The sequence below is a fragment of the Bos grunniens genome, chromosome 16 (genome assembly GCF_055505025.1).
Source record: "Bos grunniens cultivar Pamir isolate PY7600 chromosome 16, Bosgru_T2T1.0, whole genome shotgun sequence".
NCBI classification, from domain to species: domain Eukaryota; kingdom Metazoa; phylum Chordata; class Mammalia; order Artiodactyla; family Bovidae; genus Bos; species Bos grunniens.
The window spans coordinates 51,364,574-51,379,122 of NC_141180.1; the positions used below are offsets into that span (position 1 = coordinate 51,364,574).

General features: G+C 48.3%; 1 protein-coding gene across 2 annotated transcripts in view; it reads left to right on the forward strand.

Moving 5' to 3' along the window:
• The first annotated feature begins 4,191 nt into the window (after nucleotides 1-4,191).
• Nucleotides 4,192-14,549, forward strand: part of ITPKB (inositol-trisphosphate 3-kinase B) — a 105,037-nt gene continuing 94,679 nt past the window's right edge. The window contains exons 1-2 of one of the 2 annotated variants that reach the window (XM_086345070.1): nucleotides 4,192-4,461; nucleotides 5,825-7,958. In XM_086345070.1, the coding sequence (XP_086201196.1) occupies nucleotides 6,039-7,958 (1,920 nt within the window). In that variant the 5' untranslated portion in view covers nucleotides 4,192-4,461; nucleotides 5,825-6,038. Of the gene's footprint in view, nucleotides 4,462-5,104; nucleotides 5,219-5,824; nucleotides 7,959-14,549 lie in introns of those variants that run through there. The other variant, XM_086345071.1, reaches the window with a different exon arrangement.

The following is a 14,549-nucleotide window of genomic DNA, read 5'->3' on the forward strand; positions in this document are numbered from 1 at the left end:
CATGTATATAACGGACCTATTCATCTAACTTTATGCTAATACCACACATTCTTGATTATGATAGCTTTATGATAAAGATTTATCTTGGAATCAGTGTCAGTCCTTTCACTGTGTTTTCAAAGCTGTCTTGGCTTTTCTATATTTTTGTAGTTTTGAGCGAATTTAGAATCAGCTTGTCAACTTCTATAAAAATGAAAACTTGCTTCGATATTGATTTTGGTTGCATTGGCTCGACAGAAATTTGGGGAGAATTGACATCTTAACAATAGTGAGTCCTCCAATTCATGAACATGGTATATCTCTCCATTTATTTAGATCTTCTTTTAATTTGTCTTAGTAGTGTTTTGTAGTTTTTATTCTATGATTGTATACATCTTTTGTCATGTTTATCCCTATGTATTTCAGTTTTTGATGCTATTAAAATGTTCTATATGACTCAGGGAACTCAAACCAGGGCTCTGTAACCACCTAGAGGGGTGGGATAGGGAGGGTGGTGGGAGGGATGTTCAAGAAGAAGGGGGCATAGGTATACCTATGGCTGATTCATGTTGATGCCTGGCAGAAACAAACACAATACTGTAAAGCAATTATCTTTCGATTAAAAGTAAATACAATTTTTAAATGTCATTTTTAAAGTTTTAATTTCTGACTATTCATAGCTAATATGTAGAAACTCAATTGATTATGGTATACTGGTATCCAGCAATCTTGTTGTTATGGCTGAATTGTGTACCCCAAAATTTACATGTTGAAGTCTTAATTCCTAGTACCTCACAATGGCCATATTTTGAGATAGGGTCCTTAAAGAGATAATTTAGTTAAAATTAGGTGGGTCTTAATCCAATATGACCGATGTTTTTACAAGAGGAGGCAATTAGAACACAGACACACAGAGAGAAGACCATATGAAGGCATACGGGAACATAGCCATCTAAAAGCCAGGGAGAGAGGCCTTACAAGAAACCAAGCCTACTAACACTTTGATCTCAGACTTCTTGCCTCTTGAATTATGAGAAAATAAATTTCTATTGTCTAAGCCACTCGATCTATGGCACTTTGTTACAACAGTCCTAGCAACAAATACACTAAAAAGTTAAAGTCACTTATTAGTAAAAAGTCACTTATTAGTTCTAGTAGCTTCTTTGTAGCCTCCATAGGATAGTCTGCATAGGCAATCACATTGTCAGTCAATACAGTTTTACTCCTTTCTTTCAAATCTGGATGCCTTTTACTTCTTTTTCTCATCTAATTGCGCTGACCAGGACCTCCTCCTCATGATTCTGGGGCTGAAACTCCAGTACTTTGGCCACCTCATGCGAAGAGTTGACTCAATGGAAAAGACCCTGATGCTGGGAGGGATTGGGGGCAGGAGGAGAAGGGGACAACAGAGGATGAGATGGCTGGATGGCCATCATCTCAATGGACATGAGTTTGAGTGAACTCCGGGAGTTGGTGATGGACAGGGAGGCCTGGCGTGCTGCAATTCACACGGTTGCAGAGTTGGACACGACTGAGCGACTGAACTGAACTGAGGACCTCCAGTACAATATTGAATAGATGTGGCAAATTGCTTACCACTTTGTGCTTTAATTAATTTCTTTGTATATAAAATGAGGGTAATAATAGTATGTATCTCATAGGATTGTTATAAGGATTGAAATATATAAATATATATAATGTGCTTAAAACAGTGCCTGGATAATAATAAGTACTAAGTGCTATATAACTTTTTTTCTTTGCCCATGTAAAATCAAGGGAGGCTACTAGATTCTGCTTCAAGATGCAAGCCAGCCATGCTGGCTTCCAGATATGGGTTTTGCTCCATCTTTCCCCTAATCTCTGTCATCCTTAGTAGCAGTTAGAATTTTAGACTGGTAGAACTATCGTTCTATTGCCAGCCCAAGGCAGGAATTTCTTCAGCATGCCACCCCTAACCAGTTGCTGGCTGCGTTTTAAGCAAGAACTCTTCAGGCTCACTGAACATTCAGGAAGCTCGGATTTCTCAATTCTAGGGAAGGTCAGTGATATCTGCTGTGTGAGGTGACAGTGAGAGTTCCCAGAGGTTGGAAAGCTAAGGTTCTGTGCTCACTGGATGCACTGTTAGGTCCTCCAGCTGTTTCCACCATAACACCTGACTGACATGGGTGTTTGCATCTCCTATGATAGAAATAAACTCCATGGAGTGGGTCTCCTGAGAACTGGCAGCTCCTGTTTCTTGCCACTAGGGAAGTGAATTAGGGACAAGGGTAGGGCTGCCGTCTATGCTTTAGCAACTGCCCAAGTCCTGAGTCAACACCTGAATAAACTCTGGGATCTTTTTATTTAGCCCCATAGGGGATGTGGGCTCCCCTGGTAGCTCAGATGGTAAAGCGTCTGCCTGCAAAACAGGAGACCCGGATTCAATCCCTGGGTCGGGAAGATCCCCAGGAGAAGGAAATGGCAAACCACTCTAGTACTCTTGCCTGGAAAATTCCATGGACTGAGGAGCCTGGTAGGCCACAGTCCATGGAGTTGCAAAGAGTCGGACATGACTGAGCGACTTCACTTCTTACTTCTATAGGGGATGGGATCTGGCGAAGGAAAAGGCTACCCACTCCAGTATTCTGGCCTGGAGAATTCCATGGACTGTATAGTCCCTGGGGTCGCAAAGTTGGACAGGACTGAGCGACTTTCACTTCACTTCACATAGGGAATGAGAGAGAACTCAGGCTCAGTCTTCTCAACATGGCACGTTAAAAAACAAGTGGATTCGGACGTCCCTGGAGGTCTAGTGGTTAAGAATCTGCCTGCCAATTCAGGTGACACAAGTTCATTCCCTGGTCTGGGAAGATTTTACATGCCCCTGGGCAACTAAACCCCTATGCCACAATTATTGAGGCTCACTCGCCCTGGAGACCACACTCTGCAACAAGAGAAGTCACTGCAATAAGAAGCCCACAGACTGCAACTGGAGAAAGCCTGCACTCGTAGCCACTAAGACCCAGCACAGCAATAAACAAATAAATCAATAAATTTAACCAAAAACAAGTAGGACTCAATATTATCTCATTCCTGGGAATTCTTAGCTAGAAGATCTCTTGGTTTCAGATTGAAGATGAGATTTTTCCTGATGGAGCAGCAGGCTGCTTTTGTCACTTAAACAGTATTGTTACATAAACAATCAAGAGACAGGTTTGCCACAAGCAAAGTTAAAATTTCTGTCTAAATTATGACTAATAGGAATATCAGGACTGATTCAGGCTTTAGTATTTTACATTTCCTGAGCCTGGCAGCTGGGGTTTTCCTCTTTCCACGAAATGCTATAGTTTAGGATTTAGGGAATTATGCAAAACACACTTGCAGCGCCAGAGCTTCAATGGGTAATATCCCTGACGGGTAGTATTTGCTGATGGTGGGGGAAAATGTCTCTGGAAAGTGATCCAGTTGCAGGAGACTGAGCAATGGGTCCCAGGCCTTCTTAGTTCCAGGACTATCCTTCTTAAAATAAGTTTGAGAATGAAGTGCAAAAAATATGCCAATGTCACATTTGCTGAGTGCATTTAATAACAGAAAAATGTGCAATGCAAAGGCGTGTTTATACAACTAGCAATTGCACTGCAAAACCATTAACAGCTCACAGCCCAACCAGTCTTCCAAAATACAACTGTGATGCATTTAAAATCTGCAACTCTGCAAAGAGGTGCCCACAAAGTACCTTCTTCGAATTTGCATATTTGTGTACAAGAACACAAACCGTTTACGTGAGGCTTTAGCCCATTTAAAATGCTTAAAAAGATCCCCATTATTTGCTCTGCTTAAAATGCACACTCAAACTTTATTAAAAACATTTTTCAAAAAAAAAGTTTCATAAAGCTAGCCATCAGCGAGGCTCGATATAGGGGGTGGAAAATGGATCGTATATCTTTAACCCGCAGAACTTAAAAGGTTTTTTTTTTGTTGTTAGCTAACAATGGAAACTTTTTTTTTTAAGTGTTTCCCTCCCTCGGTCTTGCCAAGCAATAGAAAAAAAAAAAAAAAAGAAGAAAAGAAAAACTTGTTCCGCTGAGTTCAACCCCAGACAGGCTCACAACTTCCTTCCTGCTTTCCTCCCCCAAGCCCCCGCCTTTCTCCCTCCTCCCTCCTCCACCCCTAATCCCCCACCCCCACCCCCCCGCCCCAACTTTTTTTTTAATCGCACATTGAACAAACACTGAAGTAGCCGGGAGCAGACACTGACAGGGTAGTATCTCCACGGCCCAGAAGGGCGTGCAGGGCCGGCCGGCGTCGCCACTGCCCGGATCTCCCGCCCCTGCCAACCGGTTTCTCTTCTTTCCCACTCCCCCTTTTTTTGTCTTCCAAACGAAGTGAGGAAATCGTTTCTGAGCTTAAAAAAAAAAACTTTTAAAGTCATCTTTCACCTACGAGGTCTGCGTCCCTGGGTCATGTAGTCTGCACAGGACCCGGGAATCTGAGAAACTGCAGGTAAGCTTGGCGACTTTTTAATGGCTTTCGCCTCCGAACCCTCTTTCCCCTCACTGTCTGCTCTGGAGCGAATCTGAGGAATCTGGGATCCGAAAAAGCGCGGAGAGGTGGGCCGGGGAGACTGGCAAGGGGAGGGCGGCGTGCAGACGAAGGACAGGCGAGTTTTCGCCGTCTCTTCTGCTCTTCCGGACCGCTGGCTCTCCGCCGCCTACCCCGGCGCGCTGCAGGCATCCGCGGGCTCGGGCCGCCGGGCGGCCGGCTTGGCGCCGGGAGAGGGTGCCCTGGATGCGGAGAAGCCCTGCACTCGGCCGCGCGGCCTCGGGGCTTAGAGCTGGACCCCGGGAGGTTTGCAGAGCCGGGGCTCCAGCCCTGCTGCAGCAACGCACACGCATCGGTGTGGACGCGAGTCCCGAAGCCCGCAGAGGCAGCCGCGTCCTCGGACACCGGGTGTGTGGAGCGCGGACTCATTGTCCCCACGCGTGCGCGCGCGCGCGTATACACACACACACACACACACACACGTCCCTCCACTGGGGCGACGGCGGGGTGGGGGTGGGGGGCGGCAAGTATTGGTTCCGGTACAGGGGACGCGCAGCGCCTCGACACCGGGCGCGCGCAGACGCGCCCACACTCACAAAACACACTTGTTTGGGGACTGGCGACAAAGCCAGTGCTTAAAATGCCTCGGCTGCCGCCCTGCCGCGCGCCCAGGCCGTCGTAGGCCGAGGGACACAGCATCAAGGCCAGGGTCAGGAAGGTAAACGGCAGGCAAGCAGGGGTCGCCCCAGACCCGGGCGCAGGCAGCGGCCGGGAAAAGCAGGTTCACATCAGCTTTCCTCCGAGTCGGTCCCTGATGGCCAAGAGAAGGTGGAGCGAGGACATCCTGAAGCCCAAGATGGGTGGGGGGGGGGGGGGGGGGAGGGGGGAGAGGCGAAAAGCTGTCCCGTTATACCCGGTATAGCCAGTGTTTGCAAAGCCGAGGAGACCCCGAGACGGTGGAGAGGGTGTCCTCACTCTCAGAAAGCTCAGAATCTGCCGCGCCCCGAACATAGGATTCAAGTAGTTGTATATCGTCCCCCGCCCGTCCCGCGCGGCTCTGGAGACAACTCTTAGCGTTTGAAATTGGAAGGGACCTTCAAGCGTATCACACACAGCGCATCACATCACCACCGCGCTGGCGACCGAGGGGGGCCCCCCCAGGTTTATGTCCTCGCCGTGCCGCACTGCCCCTATAGATAAGCCGTCCAGTGGCACCAGATCCCCGACAGATTGGAGTTCCGTGGGCCGGGGCCCGTCTTAATCCCCTAGCCGTCCCCCACACCCTCCCTCTGGGGTCCTGACTTGTTTCCTTGTGTCTTCACAGCGGCGCTGTTGTTTATGGACCTCTGGGCGGGGACTGAGCCCACTGTCTTGCCCCCCGCCCGCCGCCCAGGCCATGCCGCCCCATCTGCGCGCGGAGCCGCTGCCGCCGGGCCTCCGCGGCTGAGCCGAGAGCCGAGAGCCGCGGGAGCAGGAGACGCCGGCGGCAGAGCGGGAACGGGAGCGGCGGCGGCGGGCAGCGCGCAGGACCCAGTACTATGGCCATGTACTGCTATGCCCTCAACAGCCTGGTGATCATGAATAGCGCCAACCAGGTGAAAAGCGGCGGCGGCCCCCGGTCCAGCAGCAACGAGACGCCCCCGCCGCCAGGGAGGGCCGTGTTGAGCCCCGGCAGCGTTTTCAGCCCCGGGAGTGGCTCCTCTTTCCTCTTCCCCCCAGCTGAGTCGTTGTCACCGGAGGACCCCGGGAGCCCCCCGGGCTGGCGGAGTGGCCGGCGCAGGCTGAATAGCAGCAGCGGCAGCGGCAGCAGCGTGGGTAGCCCGAGCTGGGCCGGTCGTCTAAGAGGGGAAGGGCAGCAGATGGTGACCGCCGGTACCCTCTCCCCTCCTGGGCCGGAGGAGGCCAAGAGGAAGCTTCGAATCCTGCAGCGTGAGCTGCAGAACGTGCAGGTGAACCAGAAAGTGGGCATGTTCGAGGCGCACATCCAGGCACAAAGCTCTGCCACGCAGCCGCCCCGCAGCCCGCGTCTGGGCAGGGCTCGTTCGCCCTCCCCGTGCCCCTTGCGCAGTGTCAGTCAGCCCCCAGGAAGGGTCCTGGTTCAGAGCGAGGAGCGGAGGACCAAGTCCTGGGGGGAACAATGTCCGGAGACTTCCGAGGTCGAATCCGGGAGAAGAGGAGGCTCGCCCAGCGTCTGCCTCTCCAAGGACAAGGAGGGAGTAGTGGCACCTTTTCTCCGCCCTGCGGCCCCGTCAGGATCAGGGGCTCAGGGTCCCAGGGCTTCGGAGAGAATGGAGAAGGCGCTCCCTGCCGGACCCCACTGTGGCTCACCCACCGCTATGGAAGTTGACAAGAGGGGGTCTCCTCCGTTGGGAACTCAGAACTCCCAGGCTCCCTCGTTGGGACTGGTCAGAGTGAACTTAACCGTGGACACAGCAGTGGCAGCCCGAGCCACATCCACCGTTCCACACCATCCACACGACCCTGCCCTAATTGAGCCGTCTGAGAAGGCTCGTGAACTTGGGGGTGCGCACCCCCTGGAGGCCCTGGCCAAGAGTCAGGGGCAGTTTCTTGGCAGTGAGACAAGCCCGGCCCCAGAGAGGGGCGGACCCCGCAGCGGAGAGCCCCCTGGGAAGGTGGGGAGAGGAACTCTGTCCGATGGCATGCCGAGCTCCCGGGCGCCTGGGGCTGACGGAAGGCCAGAGGAGAGGACTGGGAACGCACAGAGTCCGGCGGAGCTCCCTGAGGCTCCGACCTGGTTCAGGCAGGGTTCCAGAGGCTCTGCCGGGACACAAAGTGGGGCCCTAGTGGTCAGGGAGGCACCGCCGGCCTCTAACAGAGTGGATGAAGGGTCCGCGACGCTGGGCTTGCTTGGGGGCAGCAGCTCAGAGCAACCAGGGACCCCGGAGGTGGAGGCGGGAGTTCCGTCTGGTGGAATGTTGGAGCCTTTGCCCTGCTGGGAAGCTGCAAAAGAACTGAAAGAACCCCAGTACTTTCCTGGGGACAGGGTGGGCGTGCCGCCTGGGACCTCCAGGGTTTGGCTGAGCCCCATGGAAGAAGCCTGTCTGGCCTGGACGTGTGGCACAGCGGTGCAATCCAAGGGGACTTGGGGAGGCCAGCCACAGGGCAGAGACGCCCACCTCAGCCCAGAGCGGCTCTCCCCAGCACAGAAGGACAAGCCTTCCCTGGGAGAGGCCTGTGGCCGAAACAGCATCCCTGCCGTCATCATCACAGACATGGGTACAGACACGGATGCCCAGGAGGACAGGGCCTTGGAGGAGGCGCAGGGAAGCCCTCGGGGCAGCCTGCCGCTGAGGAAACTCTCCTCTTCATCTGCCTCCTCCACTGGCTTCTCCTCCTCCTATGAGGACTCGGAGGAGGACATCTCCAGTGACCCTGAGCGCTGCCTGGACCCCAACTCTGCTTTCCTGCATACCCTGGACCAGCAGAAGCCCAGAGTGGTATGTCTTGCCTTGAGATTTTTCTAGAACTTGTGCTGCTTTCATGCCCGTGTGTCCCTTTTTCTTACTTTCTACTGAGTCGGGAAGACCCTGACCAGGGCCCTGGGGCAGTCACAACGTGTAATTCTCTCCAGGTGTTCCTGGGAGGCACCTAGGCCCTGGCCCTGCGCTTTGTAGCTTGGACAGCAAATTGGAGTCACTTCTGTTACTGTTTCCATGTACATCTTAAAAGACATTTTTAAAGGTACCTCGGGTAGGTCACCACTCACTTCTTGGGAAGATCGTGTTCATGAGTGTTACCAAAGGCTTCCTGATTAATCTCCAGAGATAGAGAACAGAGCTGTAGCTTTTGTCTGATCAGGTGAAACCCTTTAATTCTGTGATTCATTTAGGCAGAGGGGAAACTGACAAGGATGTCAGCAAATTAATTCAGCCTGTACTAATAGGCCAGGAAAATGAGTGATGTGATTCTGTGACAGGTCCCTGAAACCTGTAGATAATGGCTGTGTCTGTTGGGTGAAAAACCACCTCACCTCAGTCAATTGTCAGGATATTGCAATATTTGTGGGGCCAACAGATGTAAGAAAGAGTTTGCTGTATGATTTAAAATGAAAAGCATGGTTTGAGGTAAGGAGACGGTTTCTTTAATGACAGAATATTACAATAGGTTGAATTGCCTGAGATAAACACCTGGGTGATACCCTTAGCGTATATACCTCTTCATGGACATACTTATTGTCTGGTACAGGTACATTTCAAGTACATTTCCAAGTGCATCTGTTGTGATTCAGCACACTGACATGTTGTTCTGGCTATGGCAGCAGACAGGGGTTTATTTCTGTACACGGTTTATCTCACTGCTAGGCTGTTTTAGCTCTTAGGAGGATCAGAGCATCGGACGGAAGACATAAGAGTTGAAGCTATCGCTTCTGAAAAGGTCTGGACTTTCTCTAAGCTTTTCCAGAGTCTGGGGAATTTCCTAGTTTGGTGTGTGAGGGGGTTCTTGTGCTACCTTGGGGGAAAGTCTGCATTTTTATTGTAGTAGGTAGTCTTCCGACTTAATCTTGAGTATCACGTACTATTCACTCAATGTGTTAAGCCACAGCAGCTGAGAACTTTATAGTTCTACACTACATTCTTCTCTAAGGTATTTTGGACTCCAAAGCATATTTGTATCACACTCCCACTTCAGAAATCACAGTCTGAATCTCAGAAGACCAAGTGTTTCTTTTCATAAGACTCTGCTTTCTGCTGATGGTGGGGAGGCAAATGTATATGCAAAATGTGGTCCCCATCACCCTGGCATTTTGTGGCCAGCACAAGGCACCTGACATGGACACATCTGGTCCACCTGGAAGGGGATGGTGGTAACGGGAAGGTGGAATATGCTTCTCACTGAAGGTATGGCCCAGATTTCTCTGCCCGCTTATCCACAATTAAAGGCCCATGAGACGGTCCTCTGTTCCTCTCCTCCCTTTGGCTTTTTAAACCCTGGAGCACAGCTGGCACAGCCAAGTTTTTTTTCACTTGTTCTCCAACTTTCCATTTGCCCTTTCTAGTGGTGGATTAGCAGCTCCTATTGGCTGGCTTTCAAAGTATTTTGTGTGTCCTGATGTTTGAAAAGGGCTCTTGTCTGGAAGTAAGTTAAAGGGGAGATAAATAATGACAGGTGATAATTTTTTTTTTTTCATTTGCCAGAAGGATGCCAGCTGAGAAACCAGAGGGTTGAGTGGTATCAAGTTAGCAAACAGGTCCAGAGGTGGAAATGAGGCCTGACGGCTGTCCAGCTTACCTCCCTCCTTTAAATAAGGTTTCAGACACCCACAGAATAGGGCCAGGGAAAAAAAATCCCCCGACAGCCTCGTTTTCTGAATCACATGAGGCCAAGGGCGAGTGGGGAGAGGGGTGGAGGGAGGGAAGGGTGGGTAGCCAACTGGAAATTATGGGATCCTAGGGACTTTTGAGTTTTTGGTTGAGTGATAAACTCAGTTTTCTTTTTTTGTACAGATTGTTATGGTGGAGCCTTATCAGTGACACCGCAACATCTGTTCTTTGGGTCAAAAATCACTTGATTACCTGAGATGGATATTTTGTCTGCAGAAGGCCAGACAACTTGATTGACTGGGCCTTTCGGCTGGGCTGTTCAATGTTTGACAGATAAAACCCGAGCTGGCGCTGTTTGAGGTTCGGTCAACACTCAGTCCCCTTCTCTGGGCTGTGCTGCTTCTGTCTACACTGCAGCCCTGCACTCAGGGGCATACACATGCCCACGCACACTCCCAACACCCCACTGGGACGCACAGGTTGGAAACCTGAGTGTTCAGCCTGGCGGTCACACAACCAACCCCTGACCCTTAGACCCATGCTGAGAACATTTTTGTGTGTGTGCCACCCTGTCTTTCCACAGAGTTAAACCTTCTCGTGCTCTTGCGGAGGGGTGACTCTGTGTGACGCTGTGTGTGAGGGGTGACTGTGTGTGACGTGTGTGCCGGTGGAGGTGACGGCCCTGCAAAGCCTGAAGCCTGGCTGCCAGGTTAGCTCTCCTGCTCTCTGGCCTCTCTGCCTGCTCCCTGCCTGTGAGAAGCCCCAGCTTTCGGTGCAGGGGGATTCGAAGACGTCCTTGTACTTAAAAACAAAGTGAAAAGTCGTTTGGAAACACACTCTGAAACTCCTTTAGCCATTTAGATGATGCAAATGAGCAGAGGCCTTTTCACTGAACGGGTGTGTGGTGAGAACCTTCTCTGCTCATTTGCTTCCCTGGGTAGGAGCTGTAAAGACACCCTCAGAAACATGCAAAGTGCTTGAGGCCTTTCCTGGGCTTCAGGCTTCAGAGGAGCCTGACAGATATGCTTGTCTCGGAAATAGAATGTTCCAAATTTTTGCACCTGTGTGTCTGTTTATAAAGGATCAGACGCTTGAAATTTGCTCAGAAGTAGTTGTTGTACGTGCCTTGCGTTCAATGGCTTAAATTCAGGCATGTTCACATTTACTCTTTTCTGAGATCTGAACAGAAATGAATTGCCCTGAGGAAGAATGGTGTTCTCGCTTGTTCTTTAAGGCAACTAGAAATTAATCAACAGTTCTTGACTTCCTTCTGTTAATCCATTTAAAAGTAAGTGGGCCATTGAAATGCCAGGTTTAAAGCACTAAGTTAAGAAAAGCATGCTTTTTACTTAAAAAAATAGGTTTTTATTGATTTATTCCAAAATCGTGCTAACAGTCATGTGTACGATAACGAAAACAAAATGTTGGTCTGATTATCTGGGAGGCATATAAAGAAGTATAATACAAAATCTTTGCCTTCTTGGGGGTTACTACTTTTTCAGGGCCTTTGAAATTTTGTTTCCTTTACTTTATTCGTGTTAACTAGTTTTGTTGTCTTTTTTTTCAGGTTCAAAAAGCAAACTAATATATGGTAAAAAAAAATTTGAACATTTTAAAACGGTTTTATGTGGTTTTTAAAAGTGTGAAATTTTTCCAATTAAAATTTAGAAGTCTTAGAGGGATCTTTGGGGGGAAACGAATCTAGTGGTAAGTTCTTTTAAGTGGAAAATTCTGGAAGAGAATATTGAAGGCCCAGATTTATGGGGTAAAGAGTTCAGGTTGCATATGTTGTTTTCCTAAGATGGGGCACCCTTCCACCTCAGGTGTATGGCGAGGGTCTTTCTGGAAAGGGCTTAGGACCTTTCAGATCTGAGAGAACCCCAAGTCATTTATGTGAGGTTCTGACTGTTACCCTGATCTGTTTAGGGAGGAGACCAAGACTCAGAGAGGCAAAGGGACCTAAAGACTGCAGCTCTGGCTCAGATTCCCATTTTAAAATATGCACCCTGCTTGAGAATGATCTCACGGGGACCTATAGAGTTGTAACTCTGCGTGACTATGTAATTCTAGAGATTGGATTCAAAACCTGCTGTATATGAAATAGGTATCAGAGTGTTTGGAAAAGTGACAAGATTTCTGTGGTGTGGACCTCAGGCAGCTGAGTCTGAAACAGGGCACATTTAATTCTGTGCTTTTCTCTCAGACCCATTCATTGATCTGTTTCTCTTACCTGAAAGAATGGTTCTTTATAATTCCACATTGAAAAAGCATCATCAAATAAATCAGTACTATACCCAAGATTCTCGTTAATGATTAGACTGATATTAGAGGCTTGTGCTGGTAGGATGCCAGCATGCTAACCTGAAAAGTGAAAAATACATTCTGTTATCTGAGGGCTTTGGCCTCCTCAGATATTTAAGTTTGGAAATTGAGGCTTTGCCAGTACAGAGCCAAAACATCACTTCAAAGAATTTGTTTTATCAAAGATGAAAGTATAATTCATCCAGCTTAAAATCCTTCAAGTAAAGGTGAGACAGAGGAAAACAGAGATGGGTATTTAGGCATCACAAAAACACATCTCAAGATTTACCAGGCTTTTAGGTTTAACAACAACAACAAAAAAAAAACCAACATTAGACTGGACAGTTTCTGCTTTTAGAGAAATGTATTTCAGGTGTTACATAAAGCATTTTCAGAACTTTTGTTTTTAGCGCTGAGTTGCTACCGAGTCCCTTTTCTGATTTTTGTTGGCACATACCAGGTAAATGTAGTTACAGATTAGATTAGTCCTCTGTAGTTTATTTATATTTCTAGGAGCATTGATAACATTGTTTAGGCTTGTGAGGTTTCAATTTAGTTATCTAAAGGTAGAATTTAAAGCAGTTAATGGAAATAATTTTATGTCCTGGTTGAACAAGCTTTGTAGACTTCAGGTAATCAGAGATTCAGGATTAACTCACGAACTCTTCTGTATTGTGTTGTGGGCACGCCCTCAGCATGGAAGGGCCTATAGATTTCTTTTTTTAATCTTTATTGAATTTGTTACAATATTGCTTCTGTTTTAGGTTTTGTTTTTTTTTGGCTGGAAGCCTTGTGGGATCTTAGCTCTTGGGCTAGGGATGGAACCCGCATCCCCTGGATTGGGAGGCAAAGTCTTCACCATGGGACTGTTAGGGAACTCCCGTCTATGGGTTTTGTTAAGAGGCATGGGACTGTTAGGGAACTCCCGTCTATGGGTTTTGTTAAGAGACGAAATACTGGCATTGTAGGTTATGTATGTCATGCCCTCCAGTCCATGACAAATGTGTCTTGCAATTATTTTTTTCCTGACTAGGTGGAATTGACATTGTGAATGATTTATTTTTCATGTATCAGGGAGCTCATTGTTTACAAAATCACAGCAAACCCAACTGTGAACTTGTTGGTAACGTGAAAAGCCATTTAGAGTGCCAGTGGCCATTGTCTCGTTGGAATATTTGGGGTTTTGTAAGTCCAGTTCTCCTGAGTGCCGTTCTGTGGTTGCGTACTGTTAACTTAGTTAACTAAGGGTTGTGGCACTATAGGTGACCTAACAACATAGGAACACTCAGCTTTATAGCATTCCCTCAGACCAGTGGGTCCAGTCTGCTTGACTGTGGAGGCCACCTGGGGGGCTGGAAGAATCTGCCAACCTGGTCCTATGACCCTGTAGTCAAACTCAGCTTGCTGTAGTTGTGCCCTCACCTCTCTCACTATGGCCCCTCCAGATACCTGGGCATTCATTTTTCCAGAGGTGAATTATTATTTAAAGACACTTCAGGTCTCCTGGGCTAAGAGACAATATAGATATAAATATGATCTCATTAGGAAGGTAGGGCTCTGTTCTTAGAATTTAAAAAAATAACAAAATTTTTTCTATGACCTGCATAATTATCATAATATAAATCTGAGTCTGGGAGAGGCTTTAGAGCTCCTTGCCTCCAATATCCACGTTTTACAGATGAGGAAAGTGAGGCCAGAGAGTATTCAATATAGTCATGTTTTACATTTTTTTTTTCACTTATAAAACTTCATTAGTGGATAAACTCCTTACTCCCCTGGGAAAATCCACCTTGGCTTTCAACATAGGACATGCTTTTGAAATGTGGGTTAATGGAATGGATGAATGCATGAGTAACAGGCAGTAGCTCTGCTGCATTGTCTACCTGTAGAAGAACTGTGGAGTTATCTGCAAGAGGAGGGACAAAGAAAGGGGGGAAAGAACAATGAAGACAAGCTCGTTGCTCATTCCCGAGACCTTTCTGCCACAGGAGTAGGGGTGTCTGACTGAGGTTTCCGAGAACTGGGTGAAATCCAAGGCCGCACGTGCCTGCAAACCCTCTGAAAAATGGGGAGCGGAGGCATGACCTTGCAGAGTAGGGGATGAGAGTTCAGGGGGGCCGTGTTTTAAAGTGCCTTAGATGGTTCCCAGAATGTAGTAGAGGCTCAGTTAACGTTAGTGGAGGTGGAGTTAGGAGACACCTTGAGTAGTAATGTCTGGAAAATCCACTGGGCCTCTTGGAAGAAATGCTTGGTAGCAGCTTAAGATTTTGTTTAGGTACTACATTACAATCCTAGAAAATGATTGTGCCTCACCCAGTAAGGCTAGAATGAAATCGATTTCTCAAAACCCGGTGTTTACAGTCTACTTGTGAATTCACCAGGCTTCCCTGGTGGCTCAGACAGTAAAGTGTCTGCCTGCAATGCAGGAGACCTGGGTTCAATCCCTGGGTTGGGAAGATCCCCTGG